The sequence below is a fragment of the Prinia subflava genome, chromosome 16, assembly GCF_021018805.1.
Source record: "Prinia subflava isolate CZ2003 ecotype Zambia chromosome 16, Cam_Psub_1.2, whole genome shotgun sequence".
Classification (NCBI taxonomy): Eukaryota; Metazoa; Chordata; class Aves; order Passeriformes; family Cisticolidae; genus Prinia; species Prinia subflava.
In genome coordinates this window covers 10,402,302-10,415,296 of record NC_086262.1, presented here as the reverse complement: position 1 = coordinate 10,415,296, position 12,995 = coordinate 10,402,302, and the positions used below count along the sequence as shown (strand labels likewise).

Sequence of the window (12,995 nt, the reverse complement as noted above, 5' to 3'; positions counted from 1 at the left end):
ACTCAGTGGGGAAATTGTCAACATGGACCACATTTTCCTTGCTCTACATTAAAATATTTACAAGTATGTGCTGACAATATTGAATAGCTTTAAATGGAGGAAGGTGGGTTGTATAATGTTGACTAAGCTAAGTTTGGCTTAGGCATCTGTACAGCGAGTAAAAGTGACTTGTGTTTGATTAAATGCTAATTATTCTTGATAGAAAATGACAAAGGACCATTTGGTAGAAGAGAAAACATCTCTCCAGAAGAGCCTCCTGTATTATGAAAGCCAGCATGGACGGCCGGTAATGCTTGGCTTTATTTCAAACTCTGTCATTGTGTGCATAGACAGCAGTAACTCTCAAGCAATAGTAATGCTGGTGTGTGGGGTTCTTCTTTTTCCTTCTCCAAAACACAAAGGTATCTGTTGGCCTCCATGGTGTCAGCTGAGGAACTTGCTGCACTGACTTCTAAAAAAAGAAAAAAGTATGTATTAATAGGCCACCTTTTCAGAAATCAGCAGGTTATTGGAGTGTGCAAAGTGATGGGTGTCATTTGATGCCTTATATGTCTGTGAGGCAAAGAGATGTCTTAAAAATAAACAAGATTATTGAATTTCCTGGGAAAAGACCGGAAATGTCATTCTGGATTTCACAGAAACAGAAATGAAAAGACAGTTTCCCCCCCTTCTTTACAGTTCCATCTTTTTTTTTTTTTTCCCTTTCATTTCTGTAGAACCATCATCATTGCCAGGCACACATCTTTTACCCCAGTTCTTGGTCCCTTTTTTGCCTCTTTTCCATGGATATTTAAATACAGAGGGTTTGCCTGTGCTGAAGCTCCCCTAATTTTTAGGAAGTGTGTCAAACTTTTCCCTGAAAAATACAGAGTGGTAAAGTGAGAGAGAATGAAAAAGCACCCACTTATTCCCTTTTATCTGCATAAACCCCCTTCCATACGCACAATTTAAGATAGCTTTGTATTCCTAGTTGGAATGTTGGTGGCCTGGCAGGAGAAGCACACGGCTTTGTGTTTGCTGTCTGTGATTGAGTGACCAGTATAATTAATTCTGTGGTTTCTCTGCCTCTAGGTTACTAGAGAAGAAAGACATATTGTGAAGCCACTTTATGACAGATACAGACTTGTAAAACAAATGTTAACTAGAGCAAGCATTACTCCTATTCTTGTGAGTAAAACAAATGCTACTTCTATTTATTTTCCCACTTTTGAACTGCGAGGCTGCCTTTAGAAGAGCTAGTGACATTGTTCTGTGAAACGTCTTTCTTGTGGAATACAAGATATTGTTGTCATTGTACTTGAGGCATTTGATTGATTCAGTGGTGAGAACAGAGCGGTTCCAAGCTGCTTGTGACCTTGATGGCTCTTGGGAATTAAATGGTTCTCTGTGGAAGTGAGTGAGCTGTGCTAACTTGCTGTGGCTGAGATGTTCCCCAGTGCCTGTGCTAGGTGTGGATCCATAGGACATACTGTACTTTCAGTCCTCCCCAGAATAGTAACACCAGTTGCAGTGCAGGTTGCTGTCAGCAGAGGCTTGAGTGACAGGATTGCCATCAGAACCATTTCATTCCTTCATGCTTCCCCAGAGAGAGACATGTTACCAGCACCTGCAGCATCTGTACAACATCCGTGCTTTTTCACTGCATTTTTCACTTTGTTTCCTCCTGAATTTTCTCTCCTCTCTCTGTAGTCCTCTAAGAGATGAGGAAGAAAAGTTTTCATACTGTGCAAGGAAATTGATGTAACCTTGTTTATAATACCTGTAAAACAGCTGGGGAATGACAGGCAGCTGGTTTTGTTCTGCATGAGCCATCATCCAAGCCTTGCAAAAGCCAGACTTGCAAAATACCTGTTTGGATGTTGGCTGCTGACCCTTTTGGAAGGAAGGGACTGTATAGCTGATGTGAGATAATCTCTTTGCATACAGACAGTTCTTCCCAGACATAGGTAGCTGGGCTTACTAAGCAGGAACTTAATCTGCTGTTTACATTGTCACTGACAGTTCTTAGCTCTCCCCTCTAAGCTGGAGTACACTGAGATAAAGGGACCAGGTCAAGATCCTGCCTTTCTTGCACATACATTTTTTTGGTGGCTCCTTTTAAAGAAAAACATGATTTGCATCACAGTCAATTTTAAGGGCTTGTATATCAGAATCCCTTTCTGAACGCCATACACACAGGTTGCTCTTAAGCACTGTTGTGTTTCTCTGTGACTGGTGAGTCACAGCTTTTTGGGGGTGCCCTTGGCTGGTTGAGTTCTGTCCCATCTCTCCCCTCAGAAGCCTGACTCTTCAGCTGAGATGGAGTTTACGTTCTGAGTAGCCTTATAACTGTACCATAGTCATTCTGGTTTTTTGGCTGTGAAATAAAGGCATGGGTGATAGCCCACCAGAAGGATTTTAAATTCAGGAGAGATGTCAGTAACACGATTCCTAATCTGTGCTGTAGACACCACCTGTAAAATCTTTTTCTCAGGTTTTGAAACCTACAAGAGATACGAGGAGCTCTCTCTTATTGCCAAGAATTGTTCAGTGCTGCCTTCTAAGTAGTCTGTATTCAGTGCCAGATATTTCAAGAATGGATTTTTAGGTTTATATGACAACTGATTCCATGAGATGTCTCTTACTGTATCCTGGTACACTAATGACACACACTGAAGCCTTTTTGGAAAGAGAAGCAGGAGACTATTTACCTTTCATGAACTAAAGTTTTTGACAGGTCATTGTCTGTGTGGCTTTTATGTTTCACCTTTTTCCTGTCTGGCAATCATCTGTTGGGATTGTTTCTGCTGTCTGGGGATAAGAGATGAGCAGGACATTATGGCAGGTGTGCAAGAGGCACCTGGACAGCACAGGGACACCTGCTTTAGGCTGAAGCTCAAAGGACTTGGAGATAGCTCTGATTTCACACTTCCAAACTGCAGGGCTTCAGAGTGGTCAGGAAAAAGAAGCTGGCAGGATTATTCCCAGTGGATGCCTGGCAGGAGATAACCAGCTCTGTCCTCTGTAACTGTGCTTTGGTTTGGTAGGAACAAAAATAAGTACAAAATTCAGAGCTATCATTGCACTTTACCAATCTTCTACAAAACATGGAGAGAGCAAATGCTTTTTAAGTCTGAAAAGGAATATTTTAAAATAAATTACTAGCTACAGCATTTATTTCTGTGTCAAGGATACCTTGGGTATCTTAGCTTTTTGGGTTGTATGGTTATTTTAATTTGTGTTCTGTAAGTATGTTTGCAGCCTTTTACTCATCTCAAAGAGGAAATATTGGGTGACTTCAATGTAATTCTGACTTCAAACAGCACTTGATGTCTTACTGTACCTTTTGAAACAAATTTCCATTTTTTCAGGGATCACCATCAACCAAGAGGCGGGGGCAGATGTTACAGCCCATTATTGAAGGTGAAACTGCCCATTTTTTTGAAGAAATTAAGGTAGGTACAGTACATTTAAAAAAATACTTCCCAGCAGTTGTAATGGGGAACTGAAATACATCATATTTGTTTTGAATTTCCGTTTTCACTTTCAGGAAGAAGAGGAGGAAAGTGATGGTTTGTCTTCAGACCTGAATGAGATCTTAAAAACTGCTGCCCAAACACAGCCCGTTCTAAGCCCAGTTGAAAACTCTGAGTCTGATATTGAAGATGGTCAAGAGAAACTCACCCGGGACCTAAGACTCTCCAGCACCCGAGCTGCTTCTATGTATGGACAATTAAGGGGATAATTTAATTATAGTAGTTGTAATTATTGTAGTTAGAGTCATGATACTAAATCTATGATGTTGGGTGGAAGGGAGTGACATGTTCAGCACTTCTCAGGAAGTGTTTGGATTGAATAAGTGTTCTTTGCTCTGACATGTCTGACTAAGATCTTTTTGTACTCAGTGAATTATTTAGTATCTTCTACACCTTCTTTAGCCTTACTTGAGCTGTGTAGACAGCAGAAAATTTATACCCCTTTATTAACTGCTAGTTTGTTCTCAATATTTCACTTTCAAACTGACAGCATGTTCTTTATGAGCCAGACAAATAAATTATTAGTGCAGCTAGCTTAGTTGTTTCTGAGGAATTTGAATTCTGTTATATGGCTAACATATTTTTCTTTCACTTGAAATTTTTAGGCCTGAATTACTGGAGCAACTGTGGAAAGCCAGAGCTGAGAAAAAGAAGCTACGTAAGACATTACGAGAATTTGAAGAGGAGTTTTATCAGCAGAATGGAAGGTTTGTTAAACACAAAACCAGAGGCTGGGCTGCAGCCTTGTTATGTAGCCAAGTACGTTTTCTAACTTGGAATGTTGTCAGCTGGAATTGGATCTGTTTTGATCTGGTGTGAATAATCTCCTGAGGGAGATAACTGTGTATTTTTAACAGTTCCATTTTAAAAAAATAGCATTTAAAAATACCTACTGAAAAGTATGATTTTTTTATTTTAAAAACCCCGTGATATCCCTGTGCTGTAACAAAGGGCAGGGAAATTTGACCATTTCCCCCATGTACCAGTAGGTCAGTTCTGGCAGTGGATATTTGCTTTACCAGTAAAGGTTCTTATAATTTTTATTCTTCTCCATATTGTTTAGTTCTTTTAGGCTTCTTATTTGGATTTGTTTTGTCATAAATTGGATTGCATTGCTGCCTATTGTACTTTTGAGATGTCTCATGTCATGAACAAAGTTAACAACACTCGTGAGAGGTCACTTTGTTGAGTGGCAAATGCTCTCACTTGACTGTGCCTTCTCCTGTATTTCTCCTGAACTACAAACTCCTGGACCACTGGTCATACAAATTCCACTATCGTGCACTTACTGAACCTGGGAGAAAACTCCTTGTGGTTTCAATGGCAAATAATGAGGTTACTCATGTTAACAGATTATTTATTGTAGTCCAGTAAGAATAATGCTCTGCTGCCAATTTGTGGGTCAATCTACTTATAGTGAAAAAAGTAGATTGGCTTAAATTTGTCTTTTTCTGTAGTGTCTACACAGGATCTGAAGTGAAACTCTTCCTGTCTTGTTAGTAAAATTCCCAGGAGTGTTTAGGGTAATGATTATTACCCAGTGCTGCAGCAGTTGTGCTGAATAATTCCTGGTGGGTTTTCAATTCCGTTTTTTGGTGATGGCAGTTTTAATGGCAATAAACTAAAATATAACGTCATGCCTATTATTGAATGTGAACAAGCTGCCAATAATGTTTTCATCTGCCCTAAAATAACTTCCTGTAGGTGCTTCTGTGTTTGGCTTGCTGCAGGATGGAGGACTTAGTTGAAATTTTGATGGTTTTCTTTTCACAGGAACGTACAGAAAGAAGATCGGGTCCCAATGCTGGATGAGTACAGAGAGTACAAGAAAATCAAAGCCAAACTGAGGCTGTTAGAAGTCCTTATCAGCAAACAAGATTCTTCAAAATCAATTTAAATTATATTGCTGCAACCTGTTGAGTAACATGCTGTTTCCATATAGTATCCCTGTACTTATTGGGTGCTTGTGTTCATGTGTCATGCACTGTTGAGAGAATCCAGATTGTGCACTTTACTGTGGTGCCACTAGGACATGTTTGAAGGGTAAGCAGGTCCTGTCTAGAGAGCAAATAAGGTTTCTGAGTTTGAGACTGCTCTATCCAACTTTAGCAAACACAGTTTCCATCGGAGTTTTGTATTCCAGATGCATCCATCCTGTCCCAAAACAAGCATAGCTTTTTTTTTTCTTTAGCACTCAAGAACTTTGAGACTTTTGTTATTATCAACCTTTTGCATTGTTGAAGAAATTATTAGTATTGTAATGCTACAGCGAACTACTCCTCTTGCCTAAAAAAATCAGCAAATTAAGGGTACAGCTCTTAATTCCTGGAACACTTAAACAGACTGTAATTCCTTTCAAAGGACTGCTGTGGAACAACTCTGATTTTTTGGTGTTCTAAATTGCACCTGTACACAGTAATAATTAACGTCTATGGATTTTGCTCATTAGTAGTCACGTTTCCTCCTTGATAAAGGACAGTGGACAAACCAGAAAGTGACCTTTTCTTAGTGGCTTATAAACCTTGGAAAACTGAAAAGTTCAATCACATGCTGCCTACAGGACTCATGTCATTGTTGTTCATTTGATCCCTTTTTCAGTTGTTGTTTATCAGCTAGTGGTGACTTAGTGTTTGGGCTGAATTGGATACGGCATCTCCGCTTTCGGAAGATTTGAGGAGCACAGTGAACACTTTGGTGTCTGGGAAATCTGATGGCTCAGACTTGTGTGGCTCCACAGGAAGGAGCTGGCTTAGGACAGTTAAAATGCCACTGTACCTGAAATGAGTATGGTGTCAAGGGCTAAAATCAGTGTAGTTAACACACAACACAGGGAAAACGGTCGGTTTGGAGTGGAAAGATTACTGCTGTTATCACGGTTTTGTTTTACAGTTGGAGAATAAAAATACATTATCTAATCTTTACGATGTAAGCAAAACAGTTTATGGGCCTTGCATGATTTAGCTTCAGAGTTGAATCTAAATAATGTTTTGAGTATCACATCTGCTGTGCTGAATGATGATTTAGGGACTAGCTTTGCTCTGCAGCAGCCATCCGCAGCTTTTCTGATCTGGCAAAATCAAAATGTTAATTTCAGCTGGTGCTTTCTCAGTTGGTTTGGTTTGTTGTTTTTTTTTGTTTTTATTTCAGTGTATCAGCTTGATTGTGGCCATGTTTTGCATGCACCTACTCTCACTGCATGTTTTTATGACTGGCTAATGTCAACATAGCAATGGTTCACTCTGCTTTATGAAAGACCAAAAATTAATTTTCTCATGTTGTAAGAAATGGCTCGCACATAACCTCAGAGACTTGCTGTTCCGTCATGAAGCATATGAAATAGGTTGCAAGTAGGATTTTTAGTGCTCAGATTTCATTTGTGTACTATAGAATACTTCTTGGTTTGTTTTACTCTGCTTGTAGGCATGTAATTTTGGCATTCAGAAAAAGCACTAAAACTATTGAGCACTGGTGGTATGCCTTTTTTTTTTTTTTTTTTTTTTTTTTAACTGCAAAGAGATCTGGGACCTTAGAGAATTATGAGGTTAAACTAGTCTTGAGACCATTTACCAATTTTATTCAGTTCCATTGTGCAATGTACACTTCAGTTCCTTTTCTATCAGTCTGCAGACACGGGTGTATCCAAACATTGAAACTAATGTGTACTGTATAGTGTTGTACATGAATGTTTGTGTTTTATATACCACATGCAAAATGTCAATATGCACTATTTAAATGTTTTAAATAATATATTCCTCCTTTATAATGCTTAAATCTATATGATTCCAATATTTTTATAAGTGAGTGAGTGATCAGACTGGTTCCAATTCAGAATTAACAGCTGCTTTGTGTTTGTTATGCAGTGTTTGGCTGTTTATTCAGTATAGTAGATAAGCATGGCAACAGTTATGCCGAGTGTGTTTTGTGCCATCCTTGTTGAGCAATAAATAAATGGTAGAACTAGGCATTTTGTGATATAACAGTTTTACTTTGGTAAAAGCAAAACCTATATATCTATATGGATATATAGATATGAAATATATATAACTAAACCAGATATAATTGCATTGCTATGTCTGGTGCTCATTGTATAGACTTTTATAATAAAAGTACCTTAACCTTTATTGTCTTGTATCTTTGTTTCTCACCGTGCTTTCTCCTCCACTGCCGTCTCTGAAACACCAGTGCTGAGTCTTTGATGCTCCTGTTGTAGGTGCAGGGCGTTGTGAGGTGGGTCCGAGTTCCAGGAGCTGCCCTGGCGGTGGCTCGGGTGTTCTGCCTGTGCAGGCTGTGCGGGAACGGGGCCCCAGCAGCTCCTGGAATGGCAGCTCGGAGCGTGGGGCTGGCTGGGCTGCAGATCCTGCTGGGAATGGCACAGGAGCACACGGGGAGCCTGCTCCTTCCTGCCCCAGCGGGAGCAGCACAGGAGCACACGGGCAGCCTGCTCCTTCCTGCCCCAGCGGGAGCACACGGGGAGCCTGCTCCTTCCTGCCCCAGCGGGAGCAGCACAGGAGCACACGGGGAGCCTGCTCTCCTTCCTGCCCCAGCGGGAGCAGCACAGGAGCACACGGGGAGCCTGCTCCTTCCTGCCCCAGCGGGAGCAGCACAGGAGCACACGGGGAGCCTGCTCTCCTTCCTGCCCCAGCGGGAGCAGCACAGGAGCACACGGGGAGCCTGCTCTCCTTCCTGCCCCAGCGGGAGCAGCACAGGAGCACACGGGGAGCCTGCTCCTTCCTGCCCCAGCGGGAGCAGCACAGGAGCACACGGGGAGCCTGCTCCTTCCTGCCCCAGCGGGAGCAGCACAGGAGCGCACGGGGAGCCTGCTCCTTCCTGCCCCAGCGGGAGCAGCACAGGAGCACACGGGGAGCCTGCTCCTTCCTGCCCCAGCGGGAGCACACGGGGAGCACACGGGGAGCCTGCTCCTTCCGGCCCCAGCGGGAGCAGCACAGGAGCACACGGGGAGCCTGCTCCTTCCTGCCCCAGCGGGAGCAGCACAGGAGCACACGGGGCAGGGAGCACCGCCGGGACAGCTCATTCAGTGCCTGTGAATGCACCCTCAGCTCAGCACATCGCTCCTGTCTGTGTCCATGAGGAGCTCTCATCCCTGCAATCAGCACTGCAGCACTCACTGCTGTTTGTGGCAGGAGACACTGCTCTTACACACTGCTGTACACACCAGAGGATGCTTTTTCTCTGAACCAAGCAGCCTTTATTTCGTAGTGAGTTCATAGAAAGTGATCCAGGTCTTTGAAGCTCACTCTTGTGTTGTATTCTGTGAAAATCCACCTCTCTTCAGCCTAAGGCGTGGCAGGGGCTGAAGAACTCCTGAAGGTGAAGGCTCTCCTTGTGGATGTGTGGCACTGCAGGAAAAGGGGAGCAAGGAACCAGGAAATTGATGGAGCAGGTGAGGGAGGGAGAGGAGATGGAAGGCAGCCTTGGGCATGTGTTGGGACAGAATAACCTTCCCTCTGTTCTCTCTGCTCACATGGCCTTTCTCTGAAAATTAAGGGAAGAAATTCTTAGGACATGGCCCTGAATAATGAACAAGGTTCCTACAGATCTGTTCCACAATCCCCCATTTCCCCTCAATTACATTATTTATTCAATTAAGCTTGCTGTGATCAGGATTCTAAGAAGAAAACAAAATTCCCTCAAAGACTGGTTCAGTGGGAACTGCTGCAAATCGATGGCCATTGAACTAAAATTTTAATGAGAAAAATAACTGTGTTGAACATTTAGTGAGAATGGAGGAGAAGCATGTTTTTGAGGGTGCAAAGAGCTCCATTATATTAGGAAACTCTTCTATTAGGTGGGAACCACTTCTGAGACAACACAAGTCTAGAGTTTTCCAAGCTTTCCCTCTTCAAACTGATTTTCCTGAGCCACTGCGTCACTGCAGAGCACAGAGCTTGCAGGGAAATCCAGGCAGGGTGTGGAGAGCCTGTCCTGTGCCCCCTGTGCCCCAAGGGGTTTGGGGTGAGGTTGAGGAGTGCTTGAAAGCTCCTTTGGGGAGTTCTGGGAGAGGAAACGTGTCCAAAGCTTTTGAGGGCTGCCAGGAGGAGGAAAGGTTGGAGGTGCCAAAGGTGCCACACACCTGCTTTGCTGCTGTCAGGCTGTTGAGTAATCAGGATTAAACACATCATCGGTGACCTCTGTGTTCTGGGACAAGTGTCCTGGGCTAGCGCCTGGCAACAAGATCCCTTGGGAGGGGAGGAGGGGTTTAGTTTTTAAAGCTGGTCCCTTTAGAAAAGAGCGAGTGGCTTGGCTTGGCCGGAAGAGCAAAGTACGAAAGCAGTGACCCCTGGCAGGGGGTACCCTGTGTCCTGACCGTGCTGTTGGGCTGGAAATCCCTCCTGGGACCCTTTGAATGCCTCTGCTCCCTGCCCCGTGACCCTGCTCTTCCACACTGACATTAACGGGGAGAACAGAGCCCAAGCAGCAGCGTGATAATGGACATGGGCTTTAAAATACAACCGCTTGTAGGATTTGTCTACGATTCCATGGCTTGGGGGGCTGGGGCTGTGTGTCACGCAGGAGCCGGGATGTGCAGCAGCAGGATTTGCCTGCGACAGGGACTGAGGGGGTGCAGCGGGTGCTGTATCCCGGTGCTGCTCCCGGCTTTTCCCGTGGCACTGTCCGGATGGCGCCTGGACACTCCTTTTCCTTCTCCTGCAGCCGAGCCCTGGCGATGAAACACAGCAGTGACTGCCCGGGAGTGCACAGCTTCTGGCCCGCACAGAACTTTTCTCTCGGGCTACGGGAATAAAGGCATTGAGGAGTGAAAAGGATGCTCCCGGAATTCCGGCTGGGGCAAGGGTGAAGCGAGGCGCCCTCTGGTGCCGGCAGCTGTGAGCTCCAGGCCACGGGAGAGAGCCGGGGCTTTCCTGAAAGCTTAGATTTATTCTCTTTTCTCCGAAGGTCACAGATGCCTGCGGTAGGAATTGTTGAGAGACAAGCATTAACCTCGGCAGCTGGTGCATGAGGGGAGCCAGGGTCGGGGGAAGGAGGGCGGATGGGCGGGAGCAGCTCCGGGATGCTGCAGGGGCTGGGATCCGCTCCCCTGGTCACAAAGCTGAGACTCAGCACGGCCCGAAACAGGGCACAGGAGCTGATGTCATTCAGGCTTTTGTAGAGGTGCCTGCCCAGAGCTCCAGCAGGGCTGGGCAGTTCTCAGAACAGCACCTGAAAGGTTCAGAGGAAAGACCCAGAGGCAGTGGCTGTTTGTACATTTATTGACAGTCCTGCTCCTCTTGTCCAGAAATAGAAAAAGAAAAGGGTGGGGGGATAATTGGTTTTAACCAAACTGAGTGAACAGTCTGAGCTCAGTCATTTTGCTGTGCCCTCTTTCCTGAAGCTCTACTAATCCTTCCCCCCTTGAGGGCAGCTGTTGTCAGCCAGTATAAAAGGCTTTGAACTATCTTAAAATCCCTGACTTTGTGCAGTTCTGCCTCTCGGGTTGTCGCTCAGTGAGGTTTCAGCAGGGACTGCATCTGCCTGGGATGGGAGCAGCATCTGCAGGCACAGACTGCCACACCCTGGGGATGCTGCACTGGAGATGTCCCTCTGAGCTGTGGCTGAGTCTGTCCTCAGAGCCTGGATACCCTTGATGAAGTTCCTTCCATTCTTGTAGCTTTGATAACCCCAAATTCAACACCAGAGAGATAAAAAAAAGAAAAAAGAAGTCTCAATCAAAGCCAGCATGGCTGACTGGGCACCACTACCACAATCACTCCTGCAGGAAGAGATACGTGCATCTTTGTGGAGAAAAATGTTCCACATCTGGCTGAAAGCAGACTTTCCTTCTGGCCCCTCCAAAAAGACAGGCTCTAGAAATACACATTTCTTTTCAGAGTGGAGAGAGATGGCAGGGATTGTTGTGCAGTAATGTTTACAGCCAGCCTGGGGGCTTTTCCCTTTCTTCTTGTAGAAGTGATTTTGAAATAAAAATATGTTGTACAGAGACAGACTTACCCCAGCTATGGAACTGGAACAAAGACTTCTGGAAACCTTTTAGCAAAGCAAAGAGAAGTTGCAGTAATATTTCTTCTTGCTGTAGATGCAGCCTGTGACCCAATAGATTGCTGTGAAACTTGTTTGTTTTCCATGTATCTGTTTCTGGTTAACGTTTGGGCAAATGTCCAGCTCACAACTTTATAAAATTGCTAAAACTCATTGATCTCGCCCTGCTGCCAATTCTGCTGTTGCAGTGTATGACCTGGCCTAAACAAGCTGTCATTTGACTTTATGGGCATAATTGGTGATTTTTCTTTATTTAAAGGTTTAGCTCTTGCTATCCTATGATGAAAAAAATAGTATCCTGTGGAGAAATATATTCTGTAAGTCACAGTGGGAGCAACTGTGACTCCTTTTGTATTCCTCAACTTCCAAAACACAACCAGCAGTTTCTAAGATTATAGGAAAGAATAAAGCCTACCTTTTTCTTAGCACAGTCTCCATTGGTTTGGCCTCAGAGCACCTGGTTAGGAGCAAAGGTAGTGCCTAATTCTGGAAAAGTTTGCACTGTCTGTCCAGAGGTCAGCAGATCTATTTGCAAATAGAAATGCAATTCAGTTAGGTGTCCCATCATGAAGGCGGTCTGGAATCAAGGCCACAACACTTTGCCTCCTTCTGCAGTTAAGAAGTAGCTACTTTTTTCATAGCTTTGGCTACAAAACTGTGGCTGCCCTCCTCTCCTACAGCCAGGCTGTCTGTGCAGGGCATACCTGGCTAACACAGGGTCTAGGAAAAGGCTGAGTTCAGGGAGGCTTCCCCAGCTGCTTCACTGGAGAGAGCTGCCCATGAGCAAAATGTCCTTATACGAGCTTGGAATTTGTGTGACCCGTGTTCATGAGTGGGAGGTAATTTTAAACTCCTCTGGAATCTTATTAACAGAATTTTCCCTTTGAGCTCCACCTTTGCAACTCATCCATGAGAAGGTAAGAGTGAACATTTATGCTGTGCTTAGGAACACTGTGATTCCTGAATACAGAGAAAGGGAATACAAGCCAGCACTTTTATCCAGGGAAGGAAGATGTTGACAGCATGTTTACAACATGTTGTTGTAAGGAATTCACCAGGGTACAAGGAAATAGCAATCTGGATAGACACAGGCACCAGCCAGCAGCTCTTCTTTTAGCAGGGACCCTTCTGCAGTGCAGTAGGTGATGGAGGCAAGGGCAAGGGTGGATCCTGAATGAAAGCTGAAGCCAGACAGACTCCAGTCCAGCTCTCTGCCCTCTCTTCACGCTCTCATTCTGCACAGGGAAGACTGGATCCTCTTCAAAAGGCCCTTGGTAAGATTTAAAGAACCTGACCTTTTTGGATGTTTTGCCATAAGCTGTATATATGAGACTTTACTGGCCAAACCTTTTGTATTTGTGCTGTGGCAGTTCTGGGTTTGAGCTGTGTCACACACCACACACATTCCAGTGTTTCTGTGCCAGCTCTGCTGGGCTCCAGCTCTTCCCTGCTCTGTGAGGATTC

General features: G+C 44.4%; 1 protein-coding gene across 8 annotated transcripts in view; it reads left to right on the top strand.

Annotated features, from left to right (window-relative positions):
• The window catches only part of FAM13B (family with sequence similarity 13 member B), a 59,472-nt gene extending 51,995 nt beyond the window's left edge, over positions 1 to 7,477 (top strand). For 7 of the 8 annotated variants that reach the window (XM_063413109.1, XM_063413110.1, XM_063413107.1 and 4 more), the window contains 6 exons: positions 203 to 286; positions 1,072 to 1,167; positions 3,351 to 3,434; positions 3,530 to 3,702; positions 4,121 to 4,222; positions 5,289 to 7,477. In XM_063413109.1, the coding sequence (XP_063269179.1) occupies positions 203 to 286; positions 1,072 to 1,167; positions 3,351 to 3,434; positions 3,530 to 3,702; positions 4,121 to 4,222; positions 5,289 to 5,412 (663 nt within the window). In that variant the 3' untranslated portion in view covers positions 5,413 to 7,477. The remainder of the gene's footprint in view (positions 1 to 202; positions 287 to 1,071; positions 1,168 to 3,350; positions 3,435 to 3,529; positions 3,703 to 4,120; positions 4,223 to 5,288) is intronic. The other variant, XM_063413115.1, reaches the window with a different exon arrangement.
• Positions 7,478 to 12,995: the final 5,518 nt, after the last annotated feature.